This window comes from Dicentrarchus labrax, unplaced genomic scaffold (assembly GCF_905237075.1).
Source record: "Dicentrarchus labrax unplaced genomic scaffold, dlabrax2021, whole genome shotgun sequence".
Taxonomy (NCBI): Eukaryota; Metazoa; Chordata; class Actinopteri; family Moronidae; genus Dicentrarchus; species Dicentrarchus labrax.
This window is the reverse complement of record NW_026136715.1, coordinates 2,418,762-2,444,701: the sequence shown is the minus strand read 5'-3', so window position 1 is coordinate 2,444,701 and position 25,940 is coordinate 2,418,762. Positions and strand designations below refer to the sequence as shown.

The following is a 25,940-nucleotide window of genomic DNA, read 5'->3' as shown; positions in this document are numbered from 1 at the left end:
AGGAACCAGATATCTGATGTAATCGCGAGCTACAAGCTTTTGTTGTTTTATGAAGAAAGTCCTCAGACTGAATGTTGAAACATGGACAGTGAGAGATTTGGACATAAAGCAGCACACACTGGAATAAGATTCATGTGCCAAAACAGGTTAAAAAAGTCACCTCAGAAATAACTGGACTGCAGCTGATTTCCCTGAGCACAGGAAGACTGTCAGATGGAATAATGTGCATTAGCACAAGAAGTAGAGTAACATTTAATTGCCTCATATTTAGTATTTTTCATATTCTGATATGAGCATTTTCAGGTTGAATAAATACAGTTTTGAGATGTTTATTTTACATTTTATGAAATTATACAAAGATACTGTAGAATTTGTGTGTTTCTGTGTTTTATATCATCACTTTTTATTATTATCTATCTTTGGAAAACACATTGAGGGAGGACCATCAGTCACTATCGTGCCAAGGTATAATCATAATATTAAAAACATAGAAACATAAAATAAGAGCACACGCACACAGAGGAACATTTTGAAAATCAGGTAAAAAGTGACAAGTTAGATAAGTAGTGTCTACTCCCTCAGGCACCTCTCTAACACAATATTGTATGGCAGACTACATGACCACAGATTTATAGTGTTCACTATAAACGTTTGGTGCAACCTGGGATTGGAGGGTAATGTGACTGAGGGTCACTGGGGTGCTCCCATTGAATCATTACCCTGATAAACAAATTGAAAAAAAAGCATTCTGATCGCAGTTTAATTTGACCCTTTTTAGATATACAGCGACCCCTGGTGGTTGTAGTGTTGGAGTATAAGGGTCCAGAATGATGCTTCTATTCATTTTATTTCTCATTGTCAGACCTTCTACTAGAGATCCTTTTAAAAACAACTTCCATTTACGCTTAATAATTCATTTACTAACCCTTTAATAAACATTCTACTCAAAGGATACACATTTGTTCTGCAAGGAGAATAATACAACAGGCCCATTGTTTGCCTACTATGCAAAGAGGCCGTATGATACTGAAGAAGTTTGTCTATGTGCAACAAGAAGCTACCGTATTTAAACAGCTTCAAGTCTGAAGCTTAGAATAAACAAAGAGGAAACAAAAATGTACATATTACTTATGCTCATCATGGCTGCGTGAGGCAACTGTTTTACATCTTCTATATATGTTTACAGTCCACCTTTACCTTTTCAACCAACTGCATTGAAATATTTTGTGGTAATACTGCTGCTCTTACTATCTTTACTTTTACACTTACATATTGTTCCTTTAAGTAAAGTATTTACTACATTAAAAAATATTATATGTCAGCAGACTTCAGGGAAACACGTTAAATTGAAATACGGTCTTCTCTGACAGTCTGTGTGTATTCTCATTTTAAATTTACATGCCAGTGCAGTACTTCTGTCCTGTAATCAGATGTTGTTTAGTGCAGGGTGGTGTGTCGCTGTGTGACCATGATTATTTTCACTAAAAGTAACCATTGTGAAACAATCAGGAAATAACATTTTATATCTCTACATTATGCAACGATGATACTAATCGTTAGCATAGTTGCAGCCCTCAGAATGTCTCAAACAGATATAGGTAATAATTATTGCTCACCTTTGCCAATTTTTAGGAACTTCCTTTAAGATATTGAAGATGAAATAAAATTATATTAGATGCTTTATATTCCAGTGTGTAACATTTAGGAGGATCTATTGTCAGAAATGGAATATAATATTTATAACTAATTCTTAGTGTAAAATCACCTGAATAACCTGAGTGTTTTTGTTAAACTGTGTAGTTTTATGAGTATATCCTAATTTTAAAATGTATGACATTGTTACTAATTGTATTGCAGTATTGGCATTCTGACCCCATTTTCTCTGTCAGGTTACCCCAATAATTACTGTCCCCTGTAATCATTAAACACTTCAATCAATAAATATAAACAACCTTGGGGGTGAGAGAAGGGCAGACAATATGTGACATCAATAAACATTCATGTTTTTGCATTCATTTGAATGGCCAGGATCATTTAAATTTAAGAGTTATTAACAATAGTTTTCACATTTTTACACTGCAACAGAAAACTTGAACATCACACTGTATGTGGAAGCAGCCACAGCAACTACACAGTTAATAACACTGAACTAATGCAGAACAACTGCAAGGACAGTGAGGACACAGACACTTCATAAAGGAGAAGAGCACACAAGTTAGTGTTGCTACATGCAGAGCCCTGCACGTCCAGAAATGGCACTAGAGGGATACCTGCAGCAAATCAAAGAATCTTCTCTAAGTCAGCAATCAGAAGCTGTTTGTATCAAGTATGCATCAGTTCAATAAGAATTCATGTGCAAAATAACACAGATACTGAGCAGATACAGAAAAGCAACCAACTAAAACTAAACATTTTAAACATCAGAGCACCACAGACATTACTCACAGGAGAGGAGTGAGATCAGGAGAGAGAGGGAGAGACTTCCTGGTGAAGTTTCACAAACAAATGCAAATTCTCTGTCAGTGACAGGACAGTATTCATCAAAAGCTGCTAGTCAGGTTCATTCCCTACGTCCAGATCTGCAAAACTAAATCTATTTCTGACTGGCTGTTTTTTGTGTATGCAAAAACTGAACTTGGTACTACAGAAAGGTGAATGAAAACCCCTCAGTAAGACGATAGAATAGCTTCTCATGGTGCAGTGTACGTTATTGCATACCTACTGTACATATAAACAGCAATGAACAGCTTGTACACATGGGTTTCCTCCCACAGTCACACACAAACAAACACTTTTCTGCTTTAAGCTCCTGTTTAAATTCGACATAAATATTCCATGACGTCATGCCTCTGAGCTCACACTGCCACTCTTTTAGCCTCTGATCATCGGGTAGTTTTAACCAGTTCATGTTGTTGAGCCAGAGACCTGCAGTACCTGCTTAACTTGCAGGACCCACGGCGACGCATCTCCACCTGTGTAGTACAGGTGGAGATCCGTTGCCATGGAAAAGTAGTTTATTTATGAAGCACGTTTCATACACAAAGGTGCTGTAAAGTGTAGTTAAAAACAAGACAGCTCAAAGTTAGAACAACACAATTCAAATTGAAATACAACAGAATTGCCGATTCAAAAGCACAATAATATTAATAGAGCGTTTTCAGTCTGGATTTTAGAACTGTAATGGTTGTGATGTTCCTAAGACCATCAGGTACCACTAGCAGTCCACTCCGCAGAGACCTCAGAGGTCTTGCAGGGTCATACAACTCAAGCACATTAGCTATGTATTCCATGTAAAGATTTATTATTAAGTGATAAAACTTAGTGGCAACCAATGGAGATTTAAGAACTGTGTTGATGAACAAACACAGCATTATACAGTATATTCAAATTTGATAGGCAAATAATTGTTGCCTTGCACAAATTTGCATTAAGTCAAAAAATACTGAAGCACTTTAAGCTTGATACACACACATACCTTTAGAATAAACAGAGAGCCAACAGAGATGGACATAGTTCTTCTGCTCATTATCACTGCATCAGGCAAGTATCTTATTTGTTTAAATATATTTATATTATTTTATTACTCTACATTACCGTATCTACAAAGCGGTCATCATACTGTAAACACTATTATGATGAACGACAGTTACTGTATATAATACTTAACCAATGATTGAACATCATTGTGTTTCTCAGTATTTCTTGTTGCTGAACTGACTTTTAAAACCAAACACAAAGCCCTTGGAGGGTAAATGTACGCAGACTCTGTGTTTTGCCACTTACACGCCTGCACTCATTTAGTCATAACAGTTATAATTTGAACTTCTATAAAATGTGTTGCCTCAGTTGTTCACTGGTTTGTGAATTGCCAATTACTCACTATTCAATGAAAACCTGTTGGGCTAATTTTAATCTTTGTGAACTGGTTGACCTCAGTTGTTCCTCTTTATAGAGTGCTCCGCTAAAGCTCTTGGTTTCCCCCTTTTTCACCTTCTTGTGTTTTTTTCTCCCCTTCATCTGGGACCTTTCAACAACACTATGCACTTTGTTACCTTCTTTTATTTATTTTTTTTGCACCCTTAGCGACATCTCGGTTACAACTTTAGAGACCTTGTGGTTGTCCTTTTTTTGAACTTCCTTGCACAGGGTGAGGCTTTGTGGTCACACTGATGCTGCTCTCAGTCAACCATTTTGGAGTTATGTGAGCATTACTATGTCAGCCATTTTACCTTGATCTGAAGAGAGCCGGTCACAACCACAACAGAACTCATTTTATTTTCTTCAAGCAATACTCTTTAAATCATAATGACATGTGATAGGTAACAGCATGGATAATGATTCACAGAGCAATGAAATAAATGAGTAAAAACAATAAATGCATAACAAGTAGAAATGAAATAAGGATAATAAAGGATTTATAAGAAGTAACCAGGCAAGCTGCTCTTGACCTCCTTTTATCAGCCAGAACATTAACACCATCGTGGTAATGTTCCTGTCGGTACTTTCTTATGGAGGAATCCTCCTTGTGTTTTTTTTTTTTTTCTATCATTGTGAGTGTGAACAACAATTGCATACAATTCTCTTCCTTCAACACCCTCTCTTGCATATAAAGGTGCCTTTATCAGTAACTGGTGACCACTGCCTAACATCCAACTACCCCTGCAGCAGCCAGAGGGTCACTACGACTTGCTACTGTATTAATGTAAACGGTAAGCTAGTTAAGTCCAGTGGTTTGGGCCCCTCAAAAAGGTGTCCAGGTGAATCTGAGGGTTCGTAAGATGATTCGTGGCAGAGGAAAGAAGAAAAAACCAACATTCTGTTTTCAGTATTTGGATGTTTCACTAATCTCTGATAAATCTGTGGGACGTTTCAAAGAGAAATGTTTTGTTGATGGAACTGATAACAACTGTGTAATAGTGCAGTATAAAGTACAATATTTCAGTGTGAAATGTAGTTTAGTGGAACTATAAAGATTTTTCTATAAAGACAATGACACACCTGAACATACTGAATTGTAATGTTATATAAGTCATTTTTATCCCGAATCTAATCCCTACAGGGCTGAGTGGTACCTCGTCACATGGTGGACGTCAGTACCATTTTATCTATGACCAGAAGACCATGACTGAAGCCCAGAGTTACTGCAGAGAACAATACACAGACCTGGCCACTATAGACAACATGGAGGACGTGACTACCCTGAACAACATGGCTGATTTAAGCCAAATGGTCTACTTTAAAGACAGAACGGTGAGTTGACTTTTCACAACGATTTTGTCTTTCTTTCATATTAAAACATTTACAAAAGAGAATCTGCTGACTTTTCCTTGACAAAGCAGACTTGGTAGATTATTGGTTCTTCTGATATGGCTATCTTAATGACAAGTAGATGTTTTTAAAGCATACATATTCTTGATTTCAGCCATTTTTATTAATTGTAGTCGTACATAGGTACGGTGACCCTGAGAGTTCAACCCACTGCAACTTAAAGGTTGTATATGTAACTTTGATTTAACCATTGTTAATGGTGACACCAGTGGCCGTTAAGTGAACTTCAGTTAGTGTCTGGTTGCTTGGTGCATGGTTTGTAGGGGCCAGTTAGCATCATCCTGTTCATTGGCCAAAAGTGACATACAATAGACTGAACACTGGAAAAGAAATTACAATCATATTTAACATCTGCCATGTGCCTATATTTTATTTGGGCCAGTGACTCATTGCTTTTAATAAATACTATTAATTAGCTTTCCATTTACAAATCACCCCATCAGCCAACACCATGAAGCAACCAATGCCAGCCTGCCAACCCCAGCTTAGCTTAGCTACAATTACCTAGCTGGATGCCCCTGCTCGCATTGCTCTAGGCGAATGGTTAGCTTTGTACTGTTACATCATTTATTGTTGGCTAAAAAGAATTAGTTAGTATCATGGATGCTGTAAGCTGGTGAAGAAAGCAGGCAAGCTAAGATCAGCCAGCCAGCTGCAACCCATCCAAGCACAGTGAACAGTGTAATCTGGTGCCGGCCACCCCACAACACCAGTCGACAAAGTAACCTGAAAACCGCGAGCCAGCCAGGTCAGCCCTGGGAGTCTGGTGGAACCTAGCTGACACTACTTAACTAGCAATTTGTCCGCATTAGCAAGCAAGTTAACGTTAGTCAGCTAAAGCACAATATATTTAGCAGACTTTGCGGTAATGTTAGCTTTGACTTCTGACTTTGTGTGAGAGGCTTCTCCCAGCAGAACCAATGGGTGGAGTTAAACCTGATCCAGCTCATCCTCTAGTTCCAGCCCCACCCAAAGACTGACAAAGGTTTGACAACAGTGAAAACAGTACTGGTTGTTGTTGGGTGGGGCAATACAAAATAATTAATACATAAAAATAATATGTAAAATGTGATTTCAGTAACTTGTTGTGTCTCGTCAAGTGTGTTAATTTTAGTCATGTTCATGTTTAGTGTTTCATGTTTAGTCCTTCCTGTTTTATTTTGTACTCACCTTTTCCCTCACAATTCAGACCCTGACTTCCTCCTTGTGTGATTTTCCCGCCTTTGTAATTGTCTGCCCCGCCCTGAATGTTTTCACCTGTTTTCACTTACACATGGTATAAATAGTTCTCGTCTCCCTTTGTCTTTGTCAGTTCATCTTGTTCAGATGGTAAAGAGTATTGTCAAGTGTTTCAGCCCAGCGTTCAGGTTAGTTCATGTTTCGATTGAAGTTTTTGTTGCTTTGTTTTGCACTTTGTTACCCTCCTTCAGAGCGCCTTTGGTTTGATAAATAAATATCATTTTTTTCTACATCTTCGTCTGTCCCAGAGTCGTGCATTTGAGTCCACTAACATTGTGTCAGAGGTCGTGACATAACTTCACATATGTACTATGTTGGTCGATATTGAAAATAATGAAAATGAGTAAACCGATTGTATGATTTAGATATGATTGCAGATATTTACAATTCAAATAAAAGTACATAATATCTGAATGATGCAATCAGAAAGTTAAAACTAAACATTGCTCATTTCCACTAACTGAATTGATCTGTTTTGTACTCTGTGTGATTTGCAGTGTTTATGGCTTTTTATTTGTCTAAATGCTGTGCATGTGTTTTCCTAAATTGGTGAAGATATTTTCTTTACTTGTATTTCTTTCGTGTATTTACATATGTTTCCTTTAGTTACTGTGCATTGAGCCCTCAGGGCACTGTACAAAAGTTATCGGTAAAACTACTGGTAGAGGATCAGATTCATATGTAAAGATTTTGTTGAGCAGCTTTAAGTTTAGCCAGGTCATTTCAAGGCTAATAAATGTTTTATATGAGAATTGAAGTTATTCTGTTATGCTGTTGCTTTCAGGCAGCCTGGATTGGGCTGTATGACGCCAGGAACAGCTGGAGGTGGTCACTGGCAGATCAAATGTTCTATGAAGACGGGGAGGCAGAGTTCAGGAACTGGGAGGTTGGGCAACCAGACAACTACAAAAGTGCAGAACATTGTGTTGCCATATATGATAATGGACGTTGGCGCGATGCCAGCTGCACATACACCACACAATCAGTCTGCTTTGATGTCAGCGGTGAGCATCCTTACTACAGATCATTTATAACACTAATTCCAATACATATTCATTAAAAAAGACAGGTGAGTGAAGTTTTTTTCCTTTGCTCTGGTTCCTTTGAGTTTGTGTTCAGACACGGTGGCTGTGGGTGTTCATATTAACTACACACTTTTTCTTCTACAGAGAATGATGAACAATATTGTTTATGTGCAAATATCACCATCATAATTTAATTTAAATCCTCAGAAAAAGCATTGGAGGAGAACCCTTGATTACAATAGTGCCGAGGTACAAACATAAAATAATTAGGGTAGCAATAAAGACGAATACATGGCTAAAATAAGGTAAAAATATGCAAAGTTAAATGGTAGAGGTGCTGGAATTTACAAAGAGTGTGTATGTATGTGTGTATATATATATATATACTGTACACTGTATATTTATTTCATTATTTCCAGGACCCAATGTGACATTTGTCCTCAACAACAATCTCATGTCATGGACCCAGGCCCAGAGCTACTGCAGAGAACACCACACAGACCTGGCCAGTGTGAGGAACATGGCAGAGAACCAGAAGGTGAAGGAGCTGGTAGCTTTAGGACAAATCGTCTGGATCGGACTTTACAGGGACTCCTGGAAGTGGTCAGATGGAAGTAACTCCTCATTTAGGTACTGGCAAACAGGGGAACCTAATAACAATGGAGGGAAGGAGAGTTGTACGGCGACAGTCTTAACCCACTCTGGAAAATGGGAGGACTGGTCCTGTGACGCGAGGACAGAATTCATTTGCTACAGTCAACGTGAGTGGTAACCCCTAATTAAAATAGTATTTCTATTTGGATTAAGATTGAATTTAACATGTCCCAAATGTGAGGAAATTTGGTAAAACCTGTCCCGAGGTCACCAGCTACAATAAATTACCATCCTCTTTGATATGGGATGTTGTGATGGAGCCAAGTCTGTAAAGATGAAAGCACAACAGTCTCTGATTTCCTGCTGCTGGGTTAGCCTGACTCATTTAACTTTCCTGCTGGAAAGGCGGAGCATAAGTGGTGGAGGAGCTGTAGGTCCAAGCTGGGTTACCTTAACTCTTATCCCGCTTGAGTTCCCAGGGCGGTCACATCACTTGCCTGGTGTTTGGTTCAGCTGGTCTGGCTGGGTGGTTGGAAGATCATCTCAAGATCCACTACACTTAATCCAATCCCTGCGCTTCCTTTTCCAATGTTGAAGTGTTTTCCTGTCATAGGTTGTATGTGCTTTGCTAATAAAGAAAAAATATATACATAGCAAAGTTTGAGGTAGCTACTGGCTACCTCATGTATCTATATGTCTATAACAAACTATATATTGATTTATTTGACTTTTAATTCATTTGTATTTCAATATTTCTATATACAGTATGTTCCCTGTGTGTAGCATGAAGGAGAAACAACTTACATTTCATTGTGCGAGCCTGTGTTGTAAAATGACAATTAACCTTGATACCTTGAAAGTTATAGCATGCAGTGGGGGTCAACTGCACAAGATTTGTTTCTTTAATGCTGAAAATATGCAACAGTACTGCCACATATCGCCTGTCAGTCTCTTTAAAGATGAAATTCTGAGGAATGCCAGTATTACATTAACAGATGTGTTTCGCCCACAGCTTTGACAAAGCAAGTGATAAAACTGAGTCTGCAGAAAAGTAACCCCTCTCTGGATCTCAGTGACCCTGCTGTGATGGAAGGAATCTTGAAGCAGGTAAATCCTGTTTGACCTTTCAACTTTCAACTTTTATGCAAGAACAGAACAACCAAATGACTCCAAAAAGCAAATGAAATTAAAATACTGTACGGATCCCTAGAGGTGAAATTCACGTTACAGCAATACAAGAAACAGCCCGAAGAGGTCAGAAACAGAAACAAATTTATATGAAATAGCAAATACAGCAGAAGTAGGTGGGTCGTCCACTAATAAGAAAGTTGGTGGTTTGATCTGAGCTTCACAGCGGCTCTTTAGGAACCTCTGGGTGACGTCACAGATGGACAGACATCCACTCTTAATTACAGTATATGGTAAAAACACATTATGATGTTCAATGTGTTATTTCAACACTCAGCAGAAACTTGACTATCTGCCAAATACGATCTACAAAGCCAGATTACAAGCATTACAATAGAAGAAATAGGGAGAAGAAAGTTCAAATGTACAACAGGTCAACAGGTTGAAGGAACATATGACTAACAATGCAGAATGTAATATCTCTGTGTGAGTGATAATGTTGAGGAGTTCTGTGTCTCAGATCAAACAGAGGCTGAAGGACCAGGGGGTGAATGAAGACATCAAACTGAGCTGGAGGAAGCAGTCAGATGGAAAGATCTTCCACAAGGACGAGAAGGAGACAGAGAAGAAGGACACCTGTACATAAAAGGAGGAGCTTTATGTAATGGGTCAGAATATACCTGCACCAGTGCCACAACAGCTGCAGTCCAAATAGAATTGCTGTATTAATTATTTAGGATCGAAATCCAGGCTTCACGATAGGTTCACACTTGATTATGACTCAGGGTCTTAATACCCCCCTTAGAGCTCATAAAGTAATAAAAACATAACTATGAATATCATACTTCTGCCAACAGACCCACCTAAATGTTACACACTGGACCTTTAAGTTACGTCATGTCACATAACACAACTTGCATAATTTTTGTCACAAGGTTTAACCCAAACAGTAGTATTTTTGCTGACTTCCATTGTTTTCACAATGTTACCCCCATATTTAATGTCACTTATGTTGTGTACTTAAGATCCAATACTCCTGTCTTGTTACTCTCCACTGGTAATATATGGTAATCAATCTGTTCTGTCATTTAGGTATGAGGATATGTTGGGAATGAAACATCCTCTGTGTGTGAGCTTGTCTGTATATTAAAATATCAGAGTTTAGAGTAACGTTAGAGCCTCTCTCCTGCTTTATAGAATATAGAGAAGCTTAAACTTAATGGTTCTTTTATTGTGTACAAATGAATTCTGCTGTTTGAAAATACAAACAATAAATCATAAATCTAAACTTTGTACTGTTTGTCTGTTATGTTACAAAGATATAACATCTGATTTTACATTTTTATCTGATGATACTGTCCAAAGATTATAAGCCTAATAAGCTTTACTTATAAGAGCAATGCTGCTTCTTTATCTGTGTGTCTTCTACATGGATCCTCAGCTGGTGAATGTGATAACTTCAGGCCTGGGATCTATACATTTTATTCTTTTTTGCATAGTTAAACAGTACTTTTATTATATTATGTAGTTAAGGCCCCATTTTATGATTCCCATTTTTATACAAATCAGGCAGAAAAATGAAAACTTAGCATTAGACAGAGTAGTAAGGAAGGTTTAAAATGTCTAAATTAAAACAAATCCAAAAAATAAAAAGAATACAATATGTATTTCCTTTATGTAATACTTACTGTATTTATTTCACAGTAAATACAGTAGTAGTAGGAGTTAGTAGTAATAAAGTATTTACTGTGTCATTAATAATAGAAGACGCATGATAAATGACAATTATTAAAATGTTTGTCTTTAATGACCAAATCAATAGCTTTTTCATTGTGAATTGAATTTCCATACCACATTAAAATCAAATCACAATACAGAAAACAAAGTAAAGAGGTGTATTGAATTCAGTATTGTCCAGCAGAGGGCAGCATAGCTCTACTTATATTGAATGCAAAGATGGCAAAATCAATGTCTCTGAGGTCGCTGACTGAAAGCTCACTTTATTCTACTTCTCTCTAAAGTCAAGGACTCGTTGTTTCAAAAGAGGTTGAAAAAGCCCGGATTTTCTCTTCAATCTATTCAAATTTACATTTTTGTCTCTTTCCAATTTTTTTTCAGTATAGTGATAGAAGCTGTCATGGAGACATTGATATATTGAGTTAGAGAAAGTCTCCTCGTTCCTGTTGTGTGTGTGTGTGTGTATGTTTGAGGTGAGGCTCCTGTCAGTGTAGGGATGTATCAGGCAGCAAGTGAACAATTGGTCCTCAGAGTTGATGTGTTAGAAGCAGGAAAAATGGGCAGCGTGAGGATCTGAGCAACTTTGACGAGGGCCACATTGTGGTGGACAACTGGGTTAGAGCATCTCCAAACCTGTAGCTCTTGTGGGGTATTCCCGGTCTGCAGAGGTTAGTACCTATCAAAGTGGTCCAAGGGAGGAAAAGAACCGGAGACAGGATCACTGATGTACGTGGGGAGTGAAGGCTGGCCCGTGTGGCCCGATCCAACAGACGAGCTACTGTACCTCAAAGTGCTGAAACAGAACACACAGTGCAGAGCAGTCTGTTGGTACGGGACCAGTCTGGGTCAGGGTGGTCATAATGTTATCTTATGTCTCTGGTATGAGCAATATATTTTAGATCTTTTTTATTCTATACTGGAAGATCTTTGCACTGTCACTGTTTACCTGCCTCATCCAAGTGCTCATATTACTACTTTACATATACAGATGGAGGAACTGCCTCTGCATATTTATATTTATATTGTTTATTTATCTTGATTTTATTATTAAGCAACTAAATAAAAAAGAAAAACTTTAAAAGATGAAACAGAAGTAGCTGAAGTAAGCTTGTAATCAGAATCAGAATCAGAAATACTTTAATAATCCCAGGGGAAAATTATTTAAGAGCTGCAGTACAACCACAAAATATTTCAATACAGTTTGTTGACAAGGTGTAGGTGGCAGACCTTCAGTCCCTGTACTGTAGGTCTTAATCCAACCTTGTATAGATGTCAGTAACACAGAATAAATCAAATTTATAATCAATTTGCATTAGTCTGGATATCAATCAATAAAGAAGTATTATATAACTGAAATACATCATAAACATTCTGACAAGACTTTTGTAGGCACAGGTAGGTAGCACTAATGTACTGTAATAAAACAATATAAAGAAATATTAAACATGTGAAACACTTGCCTGATGCAGCCGTGATGAGCAGGAGAAATACATCCATCTTTGTTGGCTCTCTGTTGATTCTGAGCTGTGACTTCAGACTTGCAGCAGTTGAAATATCTTATCAAGTTACACATGAACGAGCTTACAGTACTCCAGTATCATCTGGTTTCATGCAAATTGGTCGTAGGCAACAGTTATTTGCATATTAAGTAAATAATGCATATCATTTTTCATTTTCCCCTTTTTCAAACACATTTAATACCATCTTGTTTGAGTCATTTCAAGACAGTGACATATTACATATATATTATTAAGTTTCAATAATAGAAAATGTTTGGCATGAATATTGATCATATATTGAGTATTGATAATACTGAACAAATGTAACAATCTAAGAATCTGGAACTGGGAGCTTTCCATATGAACAAACAGTTTGTTTAATGTATATAAGAATATACAGTATAGTTTAGAGATATAGTCAGAGAAATCTGAACCAATCCATGTTAGATATTTAGCTGCAGACATGAAAACTTTGAGTGGGTGGTGAACGTAGAGGAAAAGTCAGATCATTACAAACAGGATACGAATTTCGATTATCAAAATTGTTGCATTTTCATTTTCTTTCCCTTAAATTAATTACATGTATTAACAGTTATGCTGAGAGCACTAAAAAGTAATTTTAAGAATGTGTTATTTGAGGGCAGAAATTACAACTTTTTACCCCTTGACAACTCATGGCCTCCTTCAGTGTGTGAGTGTCTGTTTAGAAGTCTTGGATGGTCACAGGGAGCTGCCGAGGAGCTGAAACATGGAACTTACTGAGAGTCTCCTCCGGCTTCATTGGCTGTCCCTCCTCCTCCTCCTCCTCCTCCTCCTCCTCTGTCTCTCCACATCTGACTCTGTCGTGACTGTCTGATTCCATCCCCTATTTAAATGTGTTTAAAGTTCAGTTTTTGCATACACACAGAACAGCCAGTCAGAAACAGATGTTATCAGTTTTGCAGATCTGGACGTACCTGAACCTGACCAACAGCTCATGATGGAACATTACCGTCCTGACACTGACAGAGAATTTGCATCTGTTTCTAAAAATACTCCAGGAAGTCACACTCATTTCAAGAAAATCTACACTGGGTATAAATTTATAAGATATTATATAGATATCGCTGGTCCAAAGAGCAGTTATAGCAGTAAATGCACTTCAGATTATAGCCTTCATGTAACACAAATTGTTCGGGCCCATCAGCACCACAAAGCAATGCACATAAACAGCTGCAAGATTGTCCCGTTTAAAGCTTGCTGCAAGTCCATGTGCCTGTCCACAGCACATTACAAATTGTAAAGATTGCTGTTCTTTGCATCATTACCATCTAGTGCCATGTCCTGATCCTTGAGATAACGTTATCTCCATAAATTCAATCATACTCCAGCAGCATCAGGCTGAAGTACACAGACTTCTTTGGTTTGTGTACACCAAACTGGTTGACTACAACTTTCTTCATCCAAAAACGGCCACTTCTTTATCCTCCCCTTTCTAACAGGTTTAAGTACAGCCCCTCAAGTGTGATGCTTTTGTTTCCAACAGAAGGCCCGTGGCTGATACAGTGAGGTATAGCAGGAACTTGGCTGTAATTGCCGTTTAAAACTTACTTAAGCACACCTTATCCGTTCACTCCCTCCTCGACTCAGTTACCATATCTCTCCCCCCGAACTCTTTCTTTCCTTTCCCCCCCGTCTCTCTTGTCCAAATTAGTGATGGGAATTCCGGCTCTTTTTAGAGAACCGGCTCCTTTGGCTCGGCTCACTAAAAAGAGCCGGCTCTTTCGGCTCCCAAGTGGCTCCTCATATTTTTTTGTTGCTTAAATTAATTTATTACCAAATTATGTGTAAAATGAATATCTAATGTAAATACATACATTATAACAAATGTTTAGTATTTATATGGATTTATTAATATACTCAACATGGAACAGAGTGCTACAAAAATAAATTATAAAACACAAAAATAAAGACCCATCTTAATTAGACAAAAAGCTGCTTGATATGAAATGTTTAACTTTGCACAGTGTACACTCTGCCTTTGAACTATGACATTAAAATGTTTCCAAACTTTACTACGTTTCCTGTCACTCATTTTCCTCACCCTTTCCAGTGTGTAGTCTCTGTCTATGTAGTGCCAAGGTCTCTCGCTCTCACGTCTCCCTCCCACCTGTTCACGTGCTTACTGTGCCGTGTGTGTCTGTAACCCCTCCCTCCCCCCTCCTGCTCAGTGTAGATACACAGATGCCACCACACATCTTGACCAATCACGCAGCTTTAACAGGGAAAAACGTGGAAATCCGGAAAAAAAATCCGGATCTGGCTCCCAATCAGGAGCCGGCTCCCGTTGTTCACTTCAAGGAACCACTGGGGCTCTCTACAAGAGTCTCACAACCCACTCGGTTCCCTCTTACCATCTCACCAAACCCCTCCGTCCATTCATCCATCCGCCAACAAACCCACCTTTCTTCCATCCGTTCATCCCTCAACTCTTCTTCCCCTCATCCCCCAACCCCTACCCCACACGTTCATTGGTGTGGTCTGTGTTAGTGGAATACTGTATGTATGAAGCTAAAGCATGAATGAATTTCCTGAAAACTTCTTCAGGGAATAAAATATTTGAACATGGCACATCATTTGGCGGTATGGTAACACCATGTTGGAGAATGTGTAGGTGGGGTGAGTGCACTTTTTGCTTGACCATTTTAACTCATACATGGACTCCATGCAAGATGCCAACCTGTTCATCAGGAACCAGGAACCCCTTCCATTACAGCATCATTGACTTGATTATTGATTTTTTTATCTTTTAATTTAGTAATTTAGAAATTGTTCTTTTTTGTTCAAACCGTCAATCTAATCTGACAATTAGTACATTTGGAACAACTGTGATGTAGGACTTGTTTTACTTGTGTATACAATACATTTTAGTATTCAGGAAAGGCACAGGGCATGGCTGCTTTCCATTCAGGTGCTCTAGTTCCAGCAAGCTCTTTGCAGGTTGTTCCTCATCAGACCAGCAGCTGTCACTGTACACCACAGTTTTTCAGCAGGTTTTTACCTTATAATATAATAATTATAATAATACATTTTATTTAAAGGCGCACCTCTGGCCACTCAAGGACACCGTACAACACATAAAAAATAAAAACAGTAAGAAATAAGAAACAGATAAGAAAAGGCAATGTAGATAGTTAAGTGGGGTATGCAGTTCTGAATAGGTGAGTTTTTAGTCTTGATTTGAAGAGGGGGAGAGAGTCCAGGTTGCTGATGTGCGGTGGGAGTGAGTTCCAGAGTCGGGGGGCAGACCAGCTGAAAGCCCTGCTCCCCATGGTGATAAGGCGGGCGGGAGGAACGAAGAGGTGGACAGAGAAGGCAAATCTGAGGGAACGGGAAGGGGTGGCGATGTGGAGTAGTTCGGACAGATAAGGAGGGGAAAGGTTGTGGATGGCCTTGAACGTAAACAGGAGGATTTTGAAGTTTATGCAGAGTTTGACCAGGAGCCAGTGGAGCTGCTGCAGATGTGATGGCATTATATATAGTGCTGTATTAAAGGCAGGCTACAGTAGTAGCATGTGGGTGTATTATCATCATTCACAAAATCTAATAGTTAAATCTAACATTATCATATATTTTTATTATTAAAAAAGAAAGTGTGTGTTCATGGTAATGAAGGATAATTTCACTCAGGGAAACCGTCATGGAGCTCTGTGGCACACGGTAAAGATACAGACAATAGTTGTACATGCGGTATATTCATTTTTGGTCTTTCCATAGATTTCCTGAGCAGAAGAGTAATTTGTCCCTTAAAGATGAGATAAGATAAGATGTTCCTTTATTGATCCCTCCTAGGAGAAATTCAAGCTTGGCACAGCAGCATAGGCAATGTAGTGCAAAAGAGAGTACAAAAGTGGAGGTACAACAAGATATCACAAAATAAATTCACAAAATAAAATAATACAGAATAGAAAATAAAAGACTATAAATTAACGTATATACACTATGCATATTCAAGGTATGTTGTCATTAGTGTATAATCACCTCATGATAAGCATTGTGTTTTTGTTACCTTGAATGAGACATTTTTATCTACAGAGGGAGCGGGTCCTCTTCTACGGATGGATGTATTAATGAGAACTGGATACAGCATCAGAGGCGGGGCTCATTCATTTCCATGAAAGATGCTACTAGCAGTCCACTCCACAGAGACCTCAGAGGTCTTGCAGGGTCATACAACTCAAGCACATTAGCTATGTATTCCATGTGAAGATGTATTATTAAGTAATAAAACTTACTGGCAACCAGCATTATACAGTATATTAAAATTTGATAGGCAAATAATTGTTGCCTTGCACAAATTTGCATTAAGTCAAAAAATACTGAAGCACTTTCAGCTTGATACACACACACACCTTTAGAATAAACAGAGAGCCAACAGAGATGGACATAGTTCTTCTGCTCATTATCACTGCATCAGGCAAGTATCTTATTTGTTTAAATATATTTATATTCTTTTATTACTCTACATTACCGTATCTACAAAGCGGTCATCATACTGTAAACACTATTATGATGTACGACAGTTACTGTATATAATACTTAACCAATGATTGAACATCATTGTGTTTCTCAGTATTTCTTGTTGCTGAACTGACTTTTAAAACCAAACACAAAGACCTTGGAGGGTAAATGTACGCAGACTCTGTGTTTTGCCACTTACACGCCTGCACTCATTTAGTCATAACAGTTATAATTTGAACTTCTATAAAATGTGTTGCCTCAGTTGTTCACTGGTTTGTGAATTGCCAATTACTCACTATTCAATGAAAACCTGTTGGGCATATTTTAATCTTTGTGAACTGGTTGACCTCAGTTGTTCCTCTTTATTGAGTGCGCCGCTAAAGCTCTTGGTTTCCCCCTTTTTCACCTTCTTGTGTTTTTTTCTCCCCTTCATCTGGGACCTTTCAACAACATTATGCACTTTTTTACCTTCTTTTATTTTTTTTTATTTGCACCCTTAGCGACATCTCGGTTACAACTTTAGAGACCTTGTGGTTGTCCTTTTTTTGAACTTCCTTGCACAGGGTGAGGCTTTGTGGTCACACTGATGCTGCTCTCAGTCAACCATTTTGGAGTTATGTGAGCATTACTATGTCAGCCATTTTACCTTGATCTGAAGAGAGACGGTCACAACCACAACAGAACTCATTTTATTTTCTTCAAGCAATACTCTTTAAATCATAATGACATATGATAGGTAACAGCATGGATAATGATTCACAGAGCAATGAAATAAATGAGTAAAAACAATAAATGCATAACAAGTAGAAATGAAATAAGGATAATAAAGGATTTATAAGAAGTAACCAGGCAAGCTGCTCTTGACCTCCTTTTATCAGCCAGAACATTAACACCATCGTGGTAATGTTCCTGTCGGTACTTTCTTATGGAGGAATCCTCCTTGTGTTTTTGTTTTTTTTCTATCATTGTAAGTGTGAACAACAATTGCATACAATTCTCTTCCTTCAACACCCTCTCTTGCATATAAAGGTGCCTTTATCAGTAACTGGTCACTGCCTAACAACCAACTACCCTGCAGCAGCCAGAGGGTCACTACGACTTGCTACTGTATTAATGTAAACAGTAAGCTAGTTAAGTCCAGTGGTTTGGGCCCCTCAAAAAGGTGTCCAGGTGAATCTGAGGGTTCGTAAGATGATTCGTGGCAGAGGAAAGAAGAAAAAACCAACATTCTGTTTTCAGTATTTGGATGTTTCACTAATCTCAGATAAATCTGTGAGACGTTTCAAAGAGAAATGTTTCGTTGATGGAACTGATAACAACTGTGTAATAGTGCAGTATAAAGTACAATATTTCAGTGTGAAATGTAGTTTAGTGGAACTATACAGTAGCATAAAAAAAAGAAATACTTGAGTACTGTATACTTACAGTTACATTCAAACTCAGATTTTTCTATAAAGACAATGACACACCTGAATATACTGAATTGTAGTGGTATATAAGTCATTTTTATCCTGAATCTAATCCATATGAATGTTTATCACTACAGGGCTGAGTGGTACCTCGTCACATGTTGGACGTCAGTACCATTTTATCTATGACCAGAAGACCATGACTGAAGCCCAGAGTTACTGCAGAGAACATTACACAGACCTGGCCACTATAGACAACATGGAGGACGTGAATATCCTGATTAACATGGCAGATTTTAGCCAAATGATCTACTTTAAAGCAACAAACTACGGTGAGTTGACTTTTCACAACCATTTTGTCTTTTTTTTCATATCAAAACATTTACAAAAGAGAATCTACTGACTTTTCCTTGACAAAACAGACTTGGTAGATTATTGGTTCTTCTGATATGTCTATCTTAATGACAAGTAGATGTTTTTTAAAGCATACATATTCTTGATTTCAGCCATTTTTATTAATTGTAGTCGTACATAGGTACGGTGACCCTGAGAGCTCAACCCACTGCAACTTAAAGGTTGTATATGTAACTTTGATTTAACCATTGTTAATGGTGACACCAGTGGCCGTTAAGTGAACTTCAGTTAGTGTCTGGTTGCTTGGTGCATGGTTTGTAGGGGCCAGTTAGCATCATCCTGTTCATTGGCCAAAAGTGACATACAATAGACTGAACACTGGAAAAGAAATTACAATCATATTTAACATCTGCCATGTGCCTATATTTTATTTGGGCCAGTGACTCCATGCTATTAATAAATACTATTAATTAGCTTTCCATTTACAAATCACCCCATCAGCCAACACCATGAAGCAACCAATGCCAGCCTGCCAACCCCAGCTTAGCTTAGCTACAATTACCTAGCTGGATGCCCCTGCTCGCATTGCTCTAGGCGAATGGTTAGCTTTGTACTGTTACATCATTTATTGTTGGCAAAAAAGAATTAGTTAGTATCATGGATGCTGTAAGCTGGTGAAGAAAGCAGGCAAGCTAAGATCAGCCAGCCAGCTGCAACCCATCCAAGCACAGTGAACAGTGTAATCTGGTGCCGGCCACCCCACAACACCAGTCGACAAAGTAACCTGAAAACCGCGAGCCAGCCAGGTCAGCCCTGGGAGTCTGGTGGAACCTAGCTGACACTACTTAACTAGCAATTTGTCCGCATTCGCAAGCAAGTTAACGTTAGTCAGCTAAAGCACAATATATTTAGCAGACTTTGCGGTAATGTTAGCTTTGACTTCTGACTTTGTGTGAGAGGCTTCTCCCAGCAGAACCAATGGGTGGAGTTAAACCTGATCCAGCTCATCCTCTAGTTCCAGCCCCACCCAAAGACTGACAAGGTTTGACAACATTGAAAACAGTACTGGTTGTTGTTGGGTGGGGCGATACAAAATAATTAATACATAAAAATAATATGTAAAATGTGATTTCAGTAACTTATTGTGTCTCGTCAAGTGTGTTAATTTTAGTCATGTTCATGTTTAGTGTTTCATGTTTAGTCCTTCCTGTTTTATTTTGTACTCACCTTTTCCCTCACAATTCAGACCCTGACTGCCTCCTTGTGTGATTTTCCCGCCTTTGTAATTGTCTGCCCCGCCCCTGAATGTTTTCACCTGTTTTCACTTACACATGGTATAAATAGTCCTCGTCTCCCTTTGTCTTTGTCAGTTCGTCTTGTTCAGATGGTAAAGAGTATTGTCAAGTGTTTCAGCCCAGTGTTCAGGTTAGTTCATGTTTCGATTGAAGTTTTTGTTGCTTTGTTTTGCACTTTGTTACCCTCCTTCAGAGCGCCTTTGGTTTGATAAATAAATATCATTTTTTCTTCGTCTTTTCTACATCTTCGTCTGTCCCAGAGTCGTGCATTTGAGTCCACTAACATTGTGTCAGAGGTCGTGACATAACTTCACATATGTACTATGTTGGTCGATATTGAAAATAATGAAAATGAGTAAACCGATTGTATGATTTAGATATGATTGCAGATATTTACAATTCAAATAAAAGTACATAATATCTGAATGATGCAATCAGAAAGTTAAAACTAAACATTGCTCATTTCCACTAACTGAATTGATCTGTTTTGTACTCTGTGTGATTTGCAGTGTTTATGGCTTTTTATTTGTCTAAATGCTGTGCATGTGTTTTCCTAAATTGGTGAAGATATTTTCTTTACTTGTATTTCTTTCGTGTATTTACATATGTTTCCTTTAGTTACTGTGCATTGAGCCCTCAGGGCACTGCACAAAAGTTATCGGTAAAACTACTGGTAGAGGATCAGATTCATACTTGCTATATGCAAAGATTTTGTTGAGCAGCTTTAAGTTTAGCCAGGTCATTTCAAGGCTAATAAATGTTTTATATGAGAATTGAAGTTATTCTGTTATGCTGTTGCTTTCAGGCAGCCTGGATTGGGCTGTATGACGCCAGGAACAGCTGGAGGTGGTCACTGGCAGATCAAATGTTCTATGAAGACGGGGAGGCAGAGTTCAGGAACTGGGAGGTTAGGCAACCAGACAACTACAGAAGTGCAGAATATTGTGTTGCCATATATGATAATGGACGTTGGCACGATGTGAGCTGCACACGCACCATCCAATCAGTCTGCTTTGATGTCAGCGGTGAGCATCCTTACTACAGATCATTTATAACACTAATTCCAATACATATTCATTAAAAAAGACAGGTGAGTGAAGTTTTTTTCCTTTGCTCTGGTTCCTTTGAGTTTGTGTTCAGACACGGTGGCTGTGGGTCTTCATATTAACTACACACTTTTTCTTCTACAGAGAATGATGAACAATATTGTTTATGTGCAAATATCACCATCATAATTTAATTTAAATCCTCAGAAAAAGCATTGGAGGAGAACTCTTGATTACAATAGTGCCGAGGTACAAACATAAAAAAATTAGGGTAGCAATAAAGACGAATACATGGCTAAAATAAGGTAAAAATATGCAAAGTTAAATGGTAGAGGTGCTGGAATTTACAAAGAGTATAGACAATAACGTTAATGTGTGTGTGTATATGTGTGTGTATATACTGTACACTGTGTGTTTATGTGTGTGTGTGTGTGTGTGTGTGTGTGTGTGTGTGTGTGTGTGTGTGTTCTTTATTTCCAGGACCCAATGTGACATTTGTCCTCAACAACAATTCCATGACATGGACTGAGGCCCAGAGCTACTGCAGAGAACACCACACAGACCTGGCCAGTGTGAGGAACATGGCAGAGAACCAGAAGGTGAAGGAGCTGGTGGCTTTAGGACAAAACGTCTGGATCGGCCTTTACAGGGACTCCTGGAAGTGGTCAGATGGAAGTAACTCCTCATTTAGGTACTGGAGACCAACGGAACCTAATAACAATGGAGGGAAGGAGATTTGTGTGACAACAGTCTTAAGCTCCTCTGGACAATGGGAGGACTGGCCCTGTCACTGGAGGAAAGAATTCATTTGCTACAGTCAACGTGAGTGGTAACCCCTAATTAAAATAGTATTTGGATTAAGATTGAAATTAACATGTCCCAAATGTGAGGAAATTTGGTAAAACCTGTCCCGAGGTCACCAGCTACAATAAATTACCATCCTCTTTGATATTGGATGTGTGATGGAGCCAAGTCTGTAAAGATGAAAGCACAACAGTCTCTGATTTCCTGCTGCTGGGTTAGCCTGACTCATTTAACTTTCCTGCTGGAAAGGCGGAGCATAAGTGGTGGAGGAGCTGTAGGTCCAAGCTGGGTTACCTTAACTCTTATCCCGCTTGAGTTCCCAGGGCGGTCACATCACTTGCCTGGTGTTTGGTTCAGCTGGTCTGGCTGGGTGGTTGGAAGATCATCTCAAGATCCACTACACTTAATCCAATCCCTGCGCTTCCTTTTCCTGTTTTCCTGTCATAGGTTGTATGTGCTTTGCTAATAAAGAAAAAATATATACATAGCAAAGTTTGAGGTAGCTACTGGCTACCTCATGTATCTATATGTCTATAACAAACTATATATTGATTTATTTGACTTTTAATTCATTTGTATTTCAATATTTCTATATACAGTATGTTCCCTGTGTGTAGCAAGAAGGAGAAACAACTTACATTTCATTGCGCGAGCCTGTGTTGTAAAATGACAATTAACCTTGATACCTTGAAAGTTATAGCATGCAGTGGGGGTCAACTGCACAAGATTTGTTTCTTTAATGCTGAAAATATGCAACAGTACTGCCACATATCGCCTGTCAGTCTCTTTAAAGATGAAATTCTGAGGAATGCCAGTATTACATTAACAGATGTGTTTCGCCCACAGCTTTGACAAAGCAAGTGATAAAACTGAGTCTGCAGAAAAGTAACCCCTCTCTGGATCTCAGTGACCCTGCTGTGATGGAAGGAATCTTGAAGCAGGTAAATCCTGTTTGACCTTTCAACTTTTATGCAAGAACAGAACAACCAAATGACTCCAAAAAGCAAATGAAATTAAATACTGTACGGATCCCTAGAGGTGAAATTCACGTTACAGCAATACAAGAAACAGCCTGAAGAGGTCAGAAACAGAAACAGAGTTATATGAAATAGCAAATACAGCAAAAGTAGGTGGGTCGTCCACTAATAAGAAAGTTGGTGGTTTGATCTGAGCTTCACAGCGGCTCTTTAGGAACCTCTGGGTGACGTCACAGATGGACAGACATCCACTCTTAATTACAGTATATGGTAAAAACACATTATGATGTTCAATGTGTTATTTCAACACTCAGCAGAAACTTGACTATCTGCCAAATACGATCTACAAAGCCAGATTACAAGCATTACAATAGAAGAAATAGGGAGAAGAAAGTTCAGGTCAACAGGTTGAAGGAACATATGACTAACAATGCAGAATGTAATATCTCTGTGTGAGTGATAATGTTGAGGAGTTCTGTGTCTCAGATCAAACAGAGGCTGAAGGACCAGGGGGTGAATGAAGACATCAAACTGAGCTGGAGGAAGCAGTCAGATGGAAAGATCTTCCACAAGGACGAGAAGGAGACAGAGAAGAAGGACACCTGTACATAAAAGGAGGAGCTTTATGTAATGGGTCAGAATATACCTGCACCAGTGCCACAACAGCTGCAGTCCAAATAGAATTGCTGTATTAATTATTTAGGATCGAAATCCAGGCTTCACGATAGGTTCACACTTGATTATGACTCAGGGTCTTAATACCCCCCTTAGAGCTCATAAAGTAATAAAAACATAACTATGAATATCATACTTCTGCCAACAGACCCACCTAAATGTTACACACTGGACCTTTAAGTTACGTTATGTCACATAACACAACTTGCGTAATTTTTGTCACAAGGTTTAACCCAAACAGTAGTATTTTTGCTGACTTCCATTGTTTTCACAATGTTACCCCCATATTTAATGTCACTTATGTTGTGTACTTAAGATCCAATACTCCTGTCTTGTATCTCTCCACTGGTAATATATGGTAATCAATCTGTTCTGTCATTTAGGTATGAGGATATGTTGGGAATGAAACATCCTCTGTGTGTGAGCTTGTCTGTATATTAAAATATCAGAGTTTAGAGTAACGTTAGAGCCTCTGTCCTGCTTTATAGAATATAGAGAAGCTTAAACTTAATGGTTCTTTTATTGTGTACAAATGAATTCTGCTGTTTGAAAATACAAACAATAAATCATAAATCTAAACTTTGTACTGTTTGTCTGTTATGTTACATCTGATTTTACATTTTTATCTGATGATACTGTCCAAAGATTATAAGCCTAATAAGCTTTACTTATAAGAGCAATGCTGCTTCTTTATCTGTGTGTCTTCTACATGGATCCTCAGCTGGTGAATGTGATAACTTCAGGCCTGGGATCTGTACATTTTATTCCTTTTTTGCATAGTTAAACAGTACTTTCATTATATTATGTAGTTAAGGCCCCATTTTATGATTCCCATTTTTATGCAAATCAGGCAGAAAAATGAAAACTTAGCATTAGACAGAGTAGTAAGGAAGGTTTAAAATGTCTAAATTAAAACAAATCCAAAAAATAAAGAGAATACAATATGTATTTCCTTTATGTAATACTTACTGTATTTATGTCACAGTAAATACAGTAGTAGTAGTAGTTAGTAGTAATAGAGTATTTACTGTGTCATTAATAATAGAAGATGCATGATAAATGACAATTATTAAAATGTTTGTCTTTAATGACCAAATCAATAGCTTTTTCATTGTGAATTGAATTTCCATACCACATTAAAATCAAATCACAATACAGAAAACAAAGTAAAGAGGTGTATTTAATTCAGTATTGTCCAGCAGAGGGCAGCATAGCTCTACTTATATTGAATGCAAAGATGGCAAAATCAATGTCTCTGAGGTTGCTGACTGAAAGCTCACTTTATTCTACTTCTCTCTAAAGTCAAGGACTCGTTGTTTCAAAAGAGGTTGAAAAAGCCCGGATTTTCTCTTCAATCTATTCAAATTTTACATTTTTGTCTCTTTCCAATTTTTTTTCAGTATAGTGGTAGAAGCTGTCATGGAGATATTGATATATTGAGTTAGAGAAAGTCTCCTCGTTCCTGTTGTGTGTGTATGTTTGAGGTGAGGCTCCTGTCATTGTAGGGATGTATCAGGCAGCAAGTGAAAAATTGGTCCCCAGAGTTGATGTGTTAGAAGCAGGAAAAATGGGTAGCGTGAGGATCCCTCACCACAAACCACCCCCAAGGTTTTTATTTTGTGTGTTTTTTAAGTGCCTCTTTAATAATTAAAGGGTACAGTAGTTGTTAGGGTAACCTAACAGAGAAAGTGGGGTAAGAGTGCCAATACTGCAATGAAATTAGTAATGATGTCATATATTTTAAAATTGTGATATACTTATATAAATATAAAACTGAGGGAATTAGCTACATTGTAAAAGGTTTCTGGAATATGGAGTACTTATCATTATTGAGTTAGGGTTTTATTTTAACTTGTGTGCTGGGATTCATTCAAATCCAGTTTGATTACACAGATATTGCATCCATTTAAACAAGTCTCATGAAAAACAGTGGAAATGGTGACATCTGCTGGCAGAAAACAGCTCCAGCAGTAGCTGAGGAGTTAGATCCTCCGTAGATCAACAACACTAGACAACAAAGAAAGGACTATAGGAAGGCCTAGGGAAATTGGAAAAAGTACAAACTTGAAGTCCACCACCTCCACATGAGGGAACTACTGTTTAATTTGAACCAGACTATTAAAGATGCATGAGCTGCCTACTTTTCTGACCTCATTGTTAGCAATAAACATAACCCAAAGTTTTTGTTTACTTCTATTAACTAGCCTGTAACTCCATCCATGCCTCCCTGTCTTAGGTCCTAGCCTGCTTTCTATCATCAATTCCTCTCTCATGTCAGGGTCTGTACCTGACCTTTTTAAGTCTGCAGAGGTCAGTACCTATCAAAAGTG

The 25,940-nt window shown here is 38.2% G+C and overlaps 1 protein-coding gene across 1 annotated transcript; it reads left to right on the top strand.

Annotated features, from left to right (window-relative positions):
- The first annotated feature begins 81 nt into the window (after window positions 1–81).
- Window positions 82–24,189, top strand: LOC127377231 (macrophage mannose receptor 1-like). Its single transcript, XM_051424953.1, has 12 exons — window positions 82–88; window positions 5,060–5,250; window positions 7,352–7,571; window positions 8,012–8,353; window positions 9,199–9,293; window positions 9,835–9,952; window positions 18,597–18,791; window positions 20,184–20,238; window positions 20,880–21,133; window positions 21,635–21,976; window positions 22,805–22,899; window positions 23,422–24,189. The coding sequence occupies exons 1-12, from the start codon at window positions 82–84 to the stop codon at window positions 23,545–23,547; spliced, it is 2,040 nt and encodes a 679-aa protein (XP_051280913.1). The 3' UTR covers window positions 23,548–24,189.
- Window positions 24,190–25,940: the final 1,751 nt, after the last annotated feature.

What these genes read in the sequence shown, in the direction of transcription:
- LOC127377231 (XM_051424953.1), top strand. An exon ending in ATTCATTTGCTACAGTCAAC is followed by an intron (nt 8,354 to 9,198) that starts GTGAGTGGTAAC and finishes TTTCGCCCACAG; the next exon opens with CTTTGACAAAGCAAGTGATA. An exon ending in TGGAAGGAATCTTGAAGCAG is followed by an intron (nt 9,294 to 9,834) that starts GTAAATCCTGTT and finishes TCTGTGTCTCAG; the next exon opens with ATCAAACAGAGGCTGAAGGA.